Source organism: Oratosquilla oratoria, chromosome 20 (genome assembly GCF_046742065.1).
Source record: "Oratosquilla oratoria isolate Oo_2021 chromosome 20, ASM4674206v1, whole genome shotgun sequence".
In the NCBI taxonomy this organism is placed as follows: domain Eukaryota; kingdom Metazoa; phylum Arthropoda; class Malacostraca; order Stomatopoda; family Squillidae; genus Oratosquilla; species Oratosquilla oratoria.
This window is the reverse complement of record NC_134796.1, coordinates 50,595,840-50,611,585: the sequence shown is the minus strand read 5'-3', so window position 1 is coordinate 50,611,585 and position 15,746 is coordinate 50,595,840. Positions and strand designations below refer to the sequence as shown.

The window sequence follows — 15,746 nt, the reverse complement described above, 5'->3', positions numbered from 1 at the left end:
GAGGGAGGCTCTGCAGAGAATTCTTTTCCTTTTTCTTGTGAGCCTGTAGATGGCTTCAAAGGGTCGACTTGGAAAGTGTAAGTAAAATGAAAAGAATATGATGTCATGTTGTTAAGAATGTTTCTTGTGTTTTTATTTTAAATTCTCTTTTAAAGATGAGTGAGAACAACTGGAATAGATATAATTATTGTGTTCCTACTATTATAAACTGCACTGCTTCTCTATTGTTCCTGACATGTCACGTACTTGGTGAATAGTTTCAGCATTACACCTCACCTTCCTCAGATATGGCGCGCTCCATGATCGCCCTCTTCATCGTCTCCTTCTTCTTCGTCTTCGTGGCCTTCTGGACGGGCGTGGCCGGCTGCTGGAGGCGCTCCCCCGGCAACGTGGCATCCACGGCCATCCTCATGCTTCTCTCCTGTAAGTAGAGCCTGATCGCATCGTTCACGGACAAATCTCAGTCCCCAGCTAGATTTCAAAGTCCCGAGACAGGTGTCAAATTTGCCAGACAGATTTCAAAATATCCAGACAGATTCAAAAGTCTCCAGACGGAGTTATAAGTCCCCAGACATATTTAAAAGCCCCAAAAGAGATTTCAAAATCCGCAGACAGATTTCAGTCTCCAGGCATATTTCAAAGTCCCCAGACAGTCTCGAGTCATTAATTTCATCCTTCTATTAGTTCAGTATGATACGGATTATGAGGTGTATTAGCTAAAGTTACTAGTACGCCAAAGACGCTGGACCGACTCAGGTATCTGCAATAGAATACTGGTGAGGTATTGTTTGAAAGAAATAGTTACCATACACCTCATCTACAAATGCAGAGGAGAGTAGGCAGCTGTGAGAACCGCGATGGTATTTTTCTTATGAATCACACTGGGAAAGGAATCCTATAAAGAGGAGTGAGATTTGTAATAGGAGGGCAAGCCATCAGAATAACATTTTTAGACTAAGAAAGAGAATTACTGACCATGTTTTTGCACTAGATTTCTTTTTCGATAAAAATAATAGCTATCAGCATTATGCTCTTTAAATTTGGAAAAAAAAACATTTGATAGGATCCCAAGTGAAAAAATTGGAATGCTATTAGAAACTTAGGAGCATCTCAAAATCGTTAAGAGTTCTTAAAAACACATAAAACATTCGTCATCTTAGAAAATACCATGATAGTAATAGACCAAACGATTTGCATCCCACGAAAGTTGAAATCCATATACATGTATATACATACATATATATATATATATATGTATATATATATATATGTATATATATATATATATATGCAATAAAAACACTAGGAGCATGTGTTCACAAATGCGTAAGTGACCACTAGGAAAAGTAAACTAACGAACCAGAGCGCTTTCGTATAATTACATCTTCAGTGCAGATACAAAGAAGGAATTCCTTCTTTGTATCTGCACTGAAGATGTAATTATACGAAAGCGCTCTGTTTTGGGCAGTCTTTCTCGTAAACAATTCCTATTAAATGCTAAAACACAAGTGGCGTCAAGGATTTTAAGAGAACATTTCTCTAACTCTGTATTTCCTTTTCTCTTCATATTTCAAACTCTGAAGGAAATAGTAAAAGGCTTCAGAATGTTGATTCATTTTACCGACAGCTGTTTCAACCATTACAAATGGTCATCGTCAGGGTAATACAATACATCAATACAAACATGGGTATATAAGGCCGAGTGAAAACGGCAGGGAGAGATCACTCGTAAGGTGGGAATCTGTCTACCCTACCGAGACGGAAAGGGTAACCGGGACAGCTTCCCGATGTGGAATTACGTCCCGGAAGTCTGGACACAATCCCATGTGGGTTTTTGTCCCGTGGTGACGGTCTGTATTTTCTATTGGAGGGGAGGACATAATCAGATGAAATCTGTACATTTAAGATAGGCTTTTGTAAAGCGATGCTCACTGGCTCACCTACAACTAAACTTCCATAATTGTTATCTTGGTGGATGATTGTTGTATCCCTTATGAGATCTACTAGGGGCGACTTTTTATCGTGGGCATCGACAAAATGTTGGTGGATGGCTCCGTTGTTACGGTGAGCCTGCAGTCGTCTTCTTAAGGTCGTGAGGGTATGGCCGACGTAGCTAACATCGAGGGGCTTGCATGCCCCTTCAGAACACTTAAATTTATATACTACGCCGGTTTTAAGTTCCTTTGGAAAGGAAACTTAAAACCGGCAAGTAATCGAAATATACGGAAATCGTTATTTCCTTTCTTTTCTTAAATCCAATCAATAGTGGGTTTTTAGTGCATGTATGTATATATATATATATGTAATTATATATATATATATAGATATCGTGACATCATGGCAGGTGTATGAATGGTAAGAATGGAAAGACACAATTGGGAATAAGAGACTTTATTCCTGGCCGGTTTCCCCTTCAGAGGTAGTTTTTTTTCGCCTGAAAGGCGAAACTTGTCATGAATAAAGTCTCTTGTTCCCAATCGTGTCTTTCCATTCTTACCATTCTGTTGTGTACACCGTGTATGTATAGTATTGGTGAAAGACACAATCCTTATGGTACACCACATTTTTGTGTTTTTATTCTTATTCTTATCTTGTTCTCGATGTGCATCTTGTCAGGATTCCGCAAAGGAGTCTTGTGAGTTCTTCTGGGAGCTGTAATCGGATTATTTTGAGCCTCAGTCCATCTTGCCACAGCTTGTCGATCGCTTTGCTAACCTCACAAGGTACTAATGTGCATTGGTGTCGTGCTGACATTATGTTTGCATGCGCTCTATGTTCTATACCTTCTTGCAATGGTGGTGGTTGTTGTTGATCCACGGAGTTGTCGGAATCCACATGAGCTAGCTGGGGTTGTGAAGTCCATCCTCTTCGGGATGCTGGCTGAGCTTTATGCCGATTATTTTTTCTTGTGTCCTTACTGGTACTGAGAGGAGTGAGATCGGTCTGAGATGTTTACCCTATTTAGAACTTTCCCCTGTTTTGGAATCAGGGTAATTGTGGCATTTTTGGATGGTGTTGGGAAATGCCCTGTAGCTAGACTAGCCGAGAAGATTTGGGCTAATCTATCGTCCATGTTTTTTCGGAACGTGTGCGAATATTTTTTGTTTTTTCTCGATTCAGCGCTCTCCGGGGGATTTGTTCTTGGATCCTTTGATACCTGCTTTCACCTTGATGGCTGTGATTTGTTCTGTGAAGTAGTGGCCGATTGTCAATCGGGTGAAATCTACGCGGTCGTGTGGTTGCAGTAAGTGTTGGTTTTCTACTACAGTTGTTAGCTTTTTACAACCTCTTCTCTGATTCTGTGTCATAGTCTTGAGTTTTCTTCATGACTGATGTTAAATGTCTTTTGCATGTATCTGCAGTGCAGCTCCTCTTGTGGTCTTATATCGAATATCTTCTTGTTTTGATCATCAAATAGATAGTGTGTGGTTACTGGTGCCTATTAGTCTTTTTATTCTTCCCCATAACTCTTTTAGGTCTTTGTGTGTTTCCCATTTCTGTTCATGTAACCGTTTGGTTTCCTGGAGCATATCATCTGGTAGTTTCCAGTATCGTTTTCTGAGTTCCATAGTCCATCCTATTCGATTAGCAAGTTGTACTGCGTTTTGGAGTAGAAGTGATACATGGCTGGCGTGAAGGTGATCTGTGATGGGGGATTGGTATGCTGTGGCCTATTTCCTCCCGTATATTCTCATACCATTCTGTCACCGCATCGCCTACATTGTTGTTAGGAGCATTCTTGAGATCAGACTCTCGTTCTGTTTTGAGGTTCCTTTTTAATGAGTTCCAGTTTGCATTTTTGAGGTCGATTCTTGGAGGTGTATTTACCATGATTGGGTTGTGTGATGATATCGTTAAGTCTGGTGATGCGGCGCTGTTTTATCTGATGTAGCTTGGAAAGCCTGGGCCTTATGTTATCATATATAACGCCTTACCGACTGTCGTGGTCGGCGTGTCCAAATATTGCGTGGCGGCACTCCCATTTAGGAATGATGGAATCCACTGGTCTCATCTCTCTCCAATCATCTTCGGGGACCAGACGTTTGTCTGTGAGTTCCTTTGATTCTCGCTCTACCTTCGTCTGTGATCTCTTTGCAGGGTGCTCACTCTTCCAAAACACACACACGTCTCTTTCCCTTCGAGATTTTCTCTCCTCTTAACTACTCTCTTTCCTGGTATATATATATATATATATATGTATATATATATATATGTATATATATATGTATATATATATATATATAATATAATATATAATATAATATAATATGATATAACTTTTAACCCACTATCAGAAAATAAGATAAGAAATAGAAGTTTCTGTATATTTCGACCACTCTCTGTGGTCCTTTTCAGCAGATAGATACAAAAGGTACATTACAAGAATATATACATATAGATGGTGTACAAAAAAAGGACAAGAGGAGGAGACTCGGGTCACGTGCCCTAGGTGGGGTGATCATTGGTTGCTTGTTTTTGGGCCAGTGACATTAAATAACTATTTATTGACTGCTAACGATGTAATGCAGTCTGGTGGCCATTGACCTTTAAGGGTATTGTAATTGGGGAAGTGTTTTATGAAGGAAGATCCAATAAATTTCCATCTGAAACTATAATGTGATTTGAAGAGAATTGTGGCATTTTCACAATCCATGCGATGATCCTTTTTGTTGGAGTGAAGGAGCACTGCGGATTTTTTTTTTTTTTTTTTTTTTGTCGTGAAAGGGTGACTTTAACAAATCTTGCAGCGTAAGGCTTGTCGCTCGCTACAAGGTATCTCTTAATGTTCCCTACTGAAAAAAGAGCTATTTACAGTGCAGTGTGACACCTTGGACCCAACTCACCAAAAGGCGTGAGGGAGGCAGGAATGCATTACACTTGACCTACTTATGATGTTTCTTTCAGGTTTATTCTCGGCTGGCGGGATGGGTCTTTGGCACGGCGTAGAGTACTACGAGGAAGAAAAGCTGCACAACCTTCCTTACAGGGGCGGATGGCCTCAGGTAAGAGATCATTACTCTCACTAAAACAGTATAGCTCGAGAGAGCAATCCTTACATATTTAAAGGGTCGCTACATACAATCCAACAGATAAATTTGTAATATAATCAGATATATATTTATTCAACATTTTCTCACCAGAGAATGATTCATACTCTTTTGTAATAATATTTGTTATAAAACTTTCAGATACAGTTCTGGCTTTGTGCATTTAAGGTGTATATGAAAAATCAAATATTTATTTTTTCACAGTGAGATTTTAACCGTCCTCTCGTTTTACTTTGATGTCATTCCCCCTTTTGTCCTTATAATCCTCCTTTCCCTCTACCACCATTGTGAGCAGTTTATAACCCCTGTAGACCATACCATATGCTCATGATCATGATATTTCTTTGTATGCGTGTCGCCGGGCCTACACGTACATGGCTTACGTCTGCCCCCCCCCTCTATTCATCGGATTTGTATGTAATTGGTGGACAGCGTCTGGATTTTTCACAGTCCACCAAACCACGGGTATGATATCTGTCCACCAGTGCTCCGTACCCACCCACTGCCCTTCCACATCTAGCCTCTCCCGACCCTATTGGTTGGCCAGACCTTCCTTTGCCACCCACGTCCATCGTTGTTGGGCCACGTCACCGCCGCGAGCAGCAGCTGCCGCATTTCCTTCGGCGACTGTCATGGGAATTAAAGCGTATATGGTGACGCATGTATCAAATATCGTTGGCATATGTGGGGACAAAAAATGAACATGTGCATATGTTGGGGTAGGCCAGCGGGCATAAAGGAATAAACGAGTACAAAGTGAGTGAGTTTAGTGGGCCTTAAAAATGGGATAAAATAAACATGGTGTTATGAAACATGAACACAAAGGTAGAAAATAAGTGAGCTGTGCGGGTTTCTTGGTTAGATGAAAGCAGAAAAGATCTGAGGGGTTTGTGTGTTGCAAGAAATGTGGTTGTTGAGAAAATGTGCTTCAAGAATACATTAGTTTATACAAGTATGCATGGAAACATGATGGTAGAGACGTACGGAACAAGGCTGATCGTGTGGTTTTGGACTGAGAACTGGAAAGAGCGGCAATGGATGTGACATTATTGAGGTGGGTAATAAAGAAAAGGAAGAAAGATGGAAAACTGAGGGAACAAAAAAGAAATGGAGGAGAAAAGTTGAGTGTGACTACGGGTGAGGTGAGACTCATAACTGGATGACGGAGGTGAAGAAAGCCTAAGGAGAGGATAAAGAATAGGGCTGCTGAGAAGAGGGGAAGTGAAGTCCAGATTGTGGGCGGGTGGAAACGTTGCTTCGAAGGTCGCCCAAGTACAAACGAGGAAAGTTGAAACGCCAACGCTGGGTCGAGGTGGACTGATGAGCAGAGAGAGGGTGGAGAGTGGAGACAAGTGAATAAGTGTATTCTCAGTTAGCGCAGTGCGTCAGTGCTGTCATCGGAAGCGCGATTGTCTCGCATTCGCTTAACTGTGGGTTCGAATCTCACACTTAGCCAACGTCCATCAGTGGCTATGACCTGCTCCCGAAGTCCAGGGGCATAATAGGGCAAATAGGACGGCTTCGGCCGCAGCTACGTACCCTTTATCATAGGCTCCGCATATTCACTTTTACTTAGTGCAATTGCTGCTTGCCCTTTCTTCGGCTAAACAAGTGGCGGCACATTAATTACGAAACTAAAAAATAAATAAAAATGTATATTCGAATGGGAATGAGCGGTTACTAGTAAGGTCTTTTGTCGGCTAAGAAGTAGTATCGGCCAGCCGCACGTAAACACCAAAAGCGAAGGAAATGTTAGGGCGTATACGCGCGTTTTAGGCTCGTTTCGCACGCATCGACTTTTCACCGTACGCCGTTCACGACATAATGTCGTGCTCTCCAATAGCCATGGTTGTCTATGGACGATTTCACACGTCACGACCACGACCACGTGGGAAAGCGTCCATAGACACTCATGTTTATTTGAGAGCACGACGTCGTGTCGTGGATGGCGCAAGGCAAAAAGTCGACACGTGTGAAACGAGCCATTACATCTGGATATACCCAAAAATACTCTCTCTCCTAGCGCTGACTTGGTTGCTTACACAGGCGCTGTCTGAAGACTGCGATGTTGTCTACGACTGGTCGTATATGCTCGCCTGTGTGGGCACAGCCATGGCTCTCTTGGCCTTCTGCCTCTTCCTTGGTGCGTCACAGTGTATGCAGAATGAGAAGCAGCGAGAACAGGCCAAGCAGATGCAGTACATGATGCCAGGTAGCCCCCAACCCCCCCAACCACTCGTCGTCCCCTCACCACTGTGGTCAGCATGTCCCAATCCCCCCGTCCCTCCCCTTCACTCATTCCCATTGCCACGTTTCTAATCCGCATGACTTTTCAATCCCGTTATTTTTTGCAGGCTGGGAACAGATGTTTGACATGGTCGGAGCTATCCATTTTAGTAGCAATGTCGCAGGGTTGAGAAGGTGGTAATTGTCACAACTCATATGACATTTTACAAACACTGGATTGCATTAAATTCTAGTGTTTATAAATAGATAAGATAATGACGGAAGGAAGTTGAAAATAAGAAGGAATATCACTTAAAGTCCCTAAGATATTGGTTGCATGAAACCTGCAGACAATATCTCATAGGGAACCTTGTAAAGAGGGTGACTGGGTATTGGCTTGTACATATTAATCAACTTGTGTTGAAGTAACTCTTCATCCCTTTGTATACTTATCATTTTACATCGAGCCGTTGCATGGGCCAAAATATTCACTATGGGTATACTTTTCCATTAGAAATCGTTGCAGGATAATTACCTTATTTTTTATTTGCTGTTATGCCACATTTTCAACCCTGCAGTGTTGCATTGAGACCAAATCGCTGGAACTGTGCTTGAAACAAATATACATATGTATATAAAAAACATGACCCGGAAGATGTCTGGTTTACAACCATTTGATAAACTAATAGCAGGAGCAGCACTAACCTAAACCCTCCCTCACTCTCCTTGCCCTCCCTCCCTCCCTCCCTATTTCCCTTCCTCCCCCTCCCTCCCTCCATCCCTCATTCACTCCCTGCCCCCCTCCCTCCCCGTCTTCTTGACCAAAAGACATTGGCGTCCATCCCCGGTGGAGATGGACATCTGGGATTGTGGTGAGCTTGTTTGGTGCATAGCTGGCTAACGCTTGATGGTTGTGGTGTGTTATTGCAGCTCCTGAATGAGAACACGACGCCCTCGTATGACTGGTCCTACTTCCTGGCCTGGATCGGGGTAGTCTGGGCTCTCATTTCTGCCCTCCTCTTCTCCGGTGCGTCTGTGTGCCTGAGGAACGAGCGAGACCGCGAAGATGCAAAGAACATGGCCTATCTAATGCCTGGTAATAACTTGAACCCCGCCCCCGCCTCCCGTCCGTGACTCCCTGGCCCTGCGCGGTCTTTTCCAGTCACGCCCCCCCCCCCGAACCTACTCGTTTCCAGTCTTGGAGCCCCTTCCTCATTCCCCAGTCTTGAAAATCTTTGCTCAGGCCTTGGACTCCCGTTTGAATCCTTGTCTGGAAATGATTCTCTCACGAGACTCATCGCCTGGGGAACGAAACTCCGTGCGCCGCCGCATACACAAGTGTTATGAGAAGCCAGTGGCTACAAGTTCCATTAAGAACATTTTTATTACATTTATTCTAATCTTCTCAAGAACCTTGTGGATGTAGTCGCAAGCAAAAATGTTGACCCACCAAGTTTTTCATAACACAAAATTGAAATTCTTTGGCTGACTACTTTTTTCTTCATCTATTCAAGAGAATGACCTAACTGTAATGTAAATGCTACACTGGAGAATATACCTAACGCGCTCGACAAAGAATAATAATACTGACGTTGGGAGAACTGTAGCGTGGGTCAATCTTTTTTTTCTTCTTCTTTTTGCTCGTGTCTGTACTGTACACTGGGTCTAGTTCCCCTGTCGGAACCAACCACATTGTGGTGGACTTGTCTTCACCTCTTACTACCATCATCCCTTTAACTGAAGAACCCAACCACCCAATGTTCTTCGCTCTGACCCTGAGAACGCAGATCCTCTGTCCAAGTAGCTCCATAGGCTCCACAGTACCAATCTTAATCTCAGAACAGGACCTCGTAATGTGCTTGCCCTGGGAAAGGAGCGGTTTGCATGCATTAGCCCTTGTAATTGTATGTTTATAGTTGTAGCTATGAAGTTGAATTTGTAGAATACAGCAAGCCACCTAACATTTTGTACAGTATGTATTTAACTAATATAACATATTTTTCCTTTGTTTAGAATAACTCATAATTTATATATATCTTGTTTTGAAGTTTTTGATTATATGATATGAATAAGTGATATTGAAGAAATTATAAGAGTGTGGTAATTTTCTCACCAGATGGTTTCATGTGCTCGTTTATCTACTAATCATTGTCCGTATTTTCTCTTACAGTATACCCTCAGAAACAGCAGTATCCTACATATGGTTATGGTTACCCAGGCCCATACCACTACGGATCACAGTACGGACCATACAATTACTGAGCGCTGCCTTCCTTGACACACACACATACACACACGACACAAAGTCGCGGCGACTTGAGTACACGCGCTGCGACGCCTCGATCACGTGACCGACTTAGTTGCGATCGGGCTAAAGCACCGACGTTTCTATTTTTTGTCTTTTTTTTTTATTAACTGATGCCACAGCGCGTGGTTCATCATTGAACGCAGAATAATACCGCAGTATTGTAAGTTCCACTCCTGTGAGCTGTTTGAAACAAGTATTTGAAGGCAAATAACCATTGTCATATATTGTGCATAAAGTGATTGTGTTGTAAGTGCAGGGATATTTGTTGTAAACCCATGTCATCATAACAGCCTTATAGTTACTAAAACAAATTACTCATGTACTTCTTAAGGCATCCAAATTATGCTAACCAGCGATTCAAATGTCTGAGCACTAAAGACGCTGGTCAACAAGGAGCCGTTGGAATGTATGGGATTTGGGGGGTGGGGGTTGCGGGTGGGGCTGGGGGTGGGGTTTCTGTTTGTTTATAGAGAGAGTAGTCTGCAGCATAGCTCAAAATAAAAATAAAATTACATTACGACTGTTTGTAAATGCTCTCTGGTGTGACTGGGAAGTCTGTACTACGCCTTGTGTGCTGTTTGTTATTTTTATATCTTAAAGACTGGTGTTTTCTTATGGAAGGTCTAGTTTGCATGCGTATATATTCATATATATATATGTTAAGGAGTTGTCTTATTTCATTCAAAAGACTTGTGAAAAAAGGTGAATGGGTAATGTTGTAGTTCCATAATTGCTGCCGTGATTTTGTGGCGTGAAAACAAGAGATGTTAGCCGCCATCTTGAACCGCGGACACAGCGCGTTGCCACCCTATAGGTAGAGGCCCCCCTCTTGCCAGTTACTTCACACTGTCGTCACGGGTAATAATACTTTCTCACACCAGAATACACACACAAAAAAGTAACATATCAGAGTGGGGGATAGGGGGGGTTTTGTCGCATGCCGAAACAATCAACTTGTTGCTGGATTTTCTCTTGGATGCCGTAGCAGATTCTGCTACGGCATCGGAAGCGCCAACCCTCTTGGGGCGACTTGGTGCCAGGGCCCAAGTCTCCAAGTGTCGTGTCAATGTCGGAACGTGTGCAGCTTCACCGAGAATCGCCTTAGCGCGTGCATTGCTGCACACGCGCTAAGGCGTGCTCTCAGGGACACTGTAACGCAACACAAGTTTAAGTTCCGGTCATTGATGCACACTGTGGCTTTGTACATACAGATTTAATTTTAGTTTTTACACTATTTATTAGGGTTACAGTACTAACCTAGATTCATATATACGAGCTCACCCATGAAGAAGGATTGTCGTAGGAGTGGGTCATGACAAACTTAGCCGTCTGATTTACTAATCTCTCGTTTATGAAACAAAAATCCCTCTTCTGTCGCGGGTAAGACGGATAAAGGGGGGATGGGCACAAAGGAGTGCGACCAGGATCGGGCAGGCGCTGTTGGCCACAAACCGTCATCGCCCTGCCCTCATCTCGACACCCTCCCAACCAGCCATGCCCCTCGATTTTTTTTTCTTCTTTTTTTTCTTTTTTACTATTCCAAACTAACTGTTGCCAGGCAAAGCGCTCTATTCCGCCCATTTCTGCACAAAATCTAATTATAGTGTGGCATCGAAACAGGCAGGACTGTATGTTCAAGTGCAATATGAAGTGTGTAGTCGCTAGATCATGTTTTGTGCCTTCTTGTGTTTGTTTAATGCCATGCTCATACAGACATGCGGTACAAGCCTGGCCTTATGTATACAGTTTCAATAAATGTTTTGTACACAAGTCTTTGTTTTTCTATTCCCATCGCGGAGAGGGGGGTCGCCGATTTAATGAAGCGGCCTTGCTGTGGATGTGCTGTGTCTTGCGACACTGCTTCTGACCCAGGGCAGTGGACAAGGTGCAGGGATGACCCGTCATCCAGGAGGTGCTCAGATAAGAGGGAGGATGGAGGGGTGTGGAGTGTATTCAGGGATGGAATGGGTGGAAATGATTTTATGCCTTTCCCTTTTTGGCTACCTCCCTTGGTATATGTATGTATGCATCCTGAATAACTTTGGTTTAAAGATATTGCTACTCTTGAAAGCACCACGCAAGCAATTGGTGTAAGAGGATGTAAGTGGTGGTTGTAACCTGACCTAAGCTTCGTGGTTGTAAGTGGTGGTTGAAAGTGATGGTTGTAAGTTGTACATAAGAATAAAGGAGACTGCAAGATACCATAAGGCCTACACTATGCAGCTCCGTATCCATCACCACCTGTCATCCCCATCCATAAAGTTATCTAATTTTTTAAAACAACTGATAGTTTCAGCGCTTACTACATGGTTACCATCCATCGACCACCCTATTAGTAAACCAATTCTTGCCTATTTCCTTCTTAAATCTAAATTTGTCCAGTTTATACCCATTACTGCGAGTCCTGCCCTGTTGTTTTATCATGATGACCTTGTTTGCATCACCCTTGTTATAACCTTTGATCCACTTGAACACCTCTATTCGATCACACCGTACTCTGCGTCTTTCCGGAGAGTGTAAGTGAAGGCGACTAAGCCTCTCTTCGTAAGGCAAATTTCTGAGTCCATGTATCATTTTGGTCATTCTTCTCTGTACTGATTCTATTGAATTTATGTCCATTCTGTAGGACGGAGACCAAAACTGTACCGTATAGTCAAGGATGGGTCTAACTATCACTAGACAGTTTAATAATTACCTCTGGACTTCTATTCGTTACCATCCTTGCAATGAAACCTAATGCTTGTTAGCTTTATTCCTGGCGCTAATGCACTGCACCAGAACTCCCAAGTCCCTCTCGCACTCAGATTGTTCTAAAAACGTGTTATCTAAGCTGTATCTATTTTCGGGGTTGTGTATCCCTACGTTGGTTGTAAGTCGTGGTTAGTGGTGATTGTAAGGGGTTGTAACCTAAGCTTCGTGGTTGTAAGTGGTGGTTGTATGTCATGGTTGTAAGTAGTGGTTGTACCCAAACCTAATCTAAGCTTCCTGGTTGTAGGTGGAGGTTGTAACTCGTAGTTGTATGTCTTGGTTGTAAGTCGTGGTAGTATGTGTTGGTTGTAATTAATGGCTGTAAGTGGTTATAGGTGGTAGGTGTAAGTGGTGGCTGCAAATGTGGTTGTAAGTAGATGTAAGTGATGGTTGTATGTCGTGGTTGTACCCAAACCTAACCTAAGCTTCGTGGTTGTAGGTGGAGGCTGTAACTCGTAGTTGTATGTCTTGGTTGTAAGTGGTGGTTGTAATTAATGGTAGTAAGTGGTGGTTATAGGTAGTTGTAAGTAGTGGTTGTAAAATGTGGTTGTAAGTGGTGTTTGTAAAAAGGTATGTGGTGGTTAAAGTGATTGTAAGTGGTGGTTGTAACCTAACCTAAGCTTCGTGGTTGTAAGTGGTTGTAAATGTTTGTTGTATGTCGTGGTCGTAAGTGGTGGTTGTACCCAAACCTAACTTAGGCTTCGTGGTTGTAAGTGGTGGTTGTAACACGTAGTTGTATGTCATGATTGATTCGTGGTAGTATGTGGTTGTAACTGATGGTTGTAAGAGGTGGTTATAGGTAGTAGTTGTAAGTGGTGGTTGTAGGTAGCGGTTGAAAGTGGTAGTTGTATGTCGTTGTTGTAAGTCGTGGTTGTACCCAAACCTAACCTAAACTTCATGGTTGTAAGTGGTGGTTTTAGGTGGCTGTAGGTGTTGCTTGTAGGTGGAAGTTGTAACTCGTAGTTGTATGTCTTGGATGTAAGTGGTAGCAAGTGGGGGTTGTAAGTGGATGTAAGTGGTGATTGTAACCTAACCTTCGTGGTTGTGAGGGTTATTAGTGGTTGTAAGGGAGAGTTATAAGTGGTGGTTGTAAGAGGTAGGTGGTGGTTGGAAGTCGTGTAAGTGATGGTTGTAAATGGTGGTTGTAACCTAACCTAAGCTTCGTGATATTAAGTGGTGGCTAAAGTGATGGTTATAAATGGTGGTTGTTACCTAACCTAAGCTTCGTGGTATTAAGTGGTGTTTGTAACCTAACCTAAGCTTCGTGGTTGTAAGTGGTGGTTGGAAGTCGTGCTTGTAACCTAACCTAAACTTCATGGTTGTAAGTGGTGGTTTTAGGTGGTTGTAGGTGTTGCTTGTAGGTGTATGTCTTGGTTGTAAGTGGTAGCAAGTGGGGGTTGTACGATGATATTGGTTCAACTTGTTTGTATGAACCATTTAGGATGACTTGTGCATTTGTATGCTTATATTTTGTATTGATTAAAGTTATTTGTATCTATCTAATATACTGTAATTATTGAATAAATGCATCACATGTTTATTCCATTGGGATCTTGTATACTGTATTTGTGTAGGGAACCATTTCTGCGCGTATCGTTATGCGTTTGTTCACGTGGACATCACTAGGGAGGTGACGCTCATTACACCAACATTCTCGTCGGTGATTTCGAGGTGTGAGGCGGGCTGTGGTTGAGGGACCAGCGACCGAGGTGAAAATGTTGTGAGGACTTAGGTCCCTGCCCGGGGCCGGGTGATGGTTTGGTTTTCACACTAAAAGGCTTGGAACACTAATGTGAGTTATGATTTCTAAATTTTATGTAAGATGTGATAGGAGTGTTGTATTACGGTTAACAGATTGTTTACGTAAAATAATACTGATTTCAGTATATTGCTTGTATAGAATATGATTTAAATGAATACTTACAATAGCTTAAGTTGTGAAATTTATAATCGTGTAATTAGCCATAGAGGAATTTTGGACTTTTTATGTTACTAATGTCAGTATATTTCACGCTATTGTAATTGTTATTGTAGTTACGATTATTCAAAAGATTTATTGATGGTTATTTAGAGGATTATGCTCATTTAATTTCAATGTAAATTGTACAAGTGGTTTTTTGTTTGATGGTTTCGATACTATTCACGTTATGTATAATGTGGATTTATGTAAGCATATTTGTAATATACTCGTAGGTTGAAATACATGATTACGACAGTCCACGGAGTTTTAGTGTGAAACAGTGGTTGTATGTGGTGGATACAAGGGGATGTAAGTGGTGGCTTATGTAGTGGTTGTAAGTGTTGGTTGTAAATGGTGGTTGTGGGTGGAGGTTGTAGGTGGTGATTGTAAGTCATGTAAGTGATAGTTGTATAAGGTGATTGTAACGTAACCTAAAGTTTGTGATTGTAAGTGGAGGTTGTTAGTGGGTGCAAGTGGTTGTTGTATGTCGTGGTTGTAAGTCGTGCTTTTAAATGGTGGTTATATATAATATAATATATATTTATATATATACATATATATATATAATATATATTTATATATATATATATTTATCATATACATATATATACATATATACATATATACATACGTATATATATATATATATATACATACATCCATATACCAAGGCTTTTTCCCCCTTCCAAGGGAGGTAGCCAAAAAGGGAAAGGCATAAAAACACTCCCACCCATTTCATCCTACATACACTCCACAATTATATCTCATCTGAGCACCTCCTGGATGACGGGTCATCCCTGCACCCTGCCCACCGCCCTGGGTCAGAAGCAGTGTCGCAAGACACAGCACATATATATATACATATATATATATATAATATGTATATATATATGTACATATATATATATATATATATATATATATATATATATATATTATATATACATACATACATATACCAAGGCTTTTTCCCCCTTTCAAGGGAGGTAGCCAAAAAGGGAAAGGCATAAAAACACTCCCACCCATTTCATCCCTACATACACTCCACACCCCTCCCACCCTCCCTCTCATCTGAGCACCTCCTGGATGACGGGTCATCCCTGCACCCTGCCCACCGCCCTGGGTCAGAAGCAGTGTCGCAAGACACAGCACACACACAACACACACACAACACACACACACACACATATATATATATATATATATATATATATCATAATATATATATAATAATATATATATAATATATATATATATATATATCATAATATATATATATATCATATATATACATATATATACATATATTATATATACATATATATATTTATATATATATGTATATATATACATGTATATATATATATATAATATGTATATAATATATATATATTGTATGTATATAATATATTTATATATATCATATGTATATAATATTTATATATATGTATATAAT

At 41.3% G+C, this 15,746-nt stretch overlaps 1 protein-coding gene across 1 annotated transcript; it reads left to right on the top strand.

The window, feature by feature from the left end:
- Positions 1–285: 285 nt before the first annotated feature.
- Positions 286–11,352, top strand: LOC143036568 (uncharacterized; the record flags this gene model as incomplete). The annotated part of the gene is given in 4 exon segments (XM_076204091.1): positions 286–423; positions 4,906–5,003; positions 7,095–7,260; positions 9,445–11,352. Coding segments are annotated over 4 exon segments (494 nt in total), but the record flags the coding sequence as incomplete, so codon positions are not given.
- Positions 11,353–15,746: the final 4,394 nt, after the last annotated feature.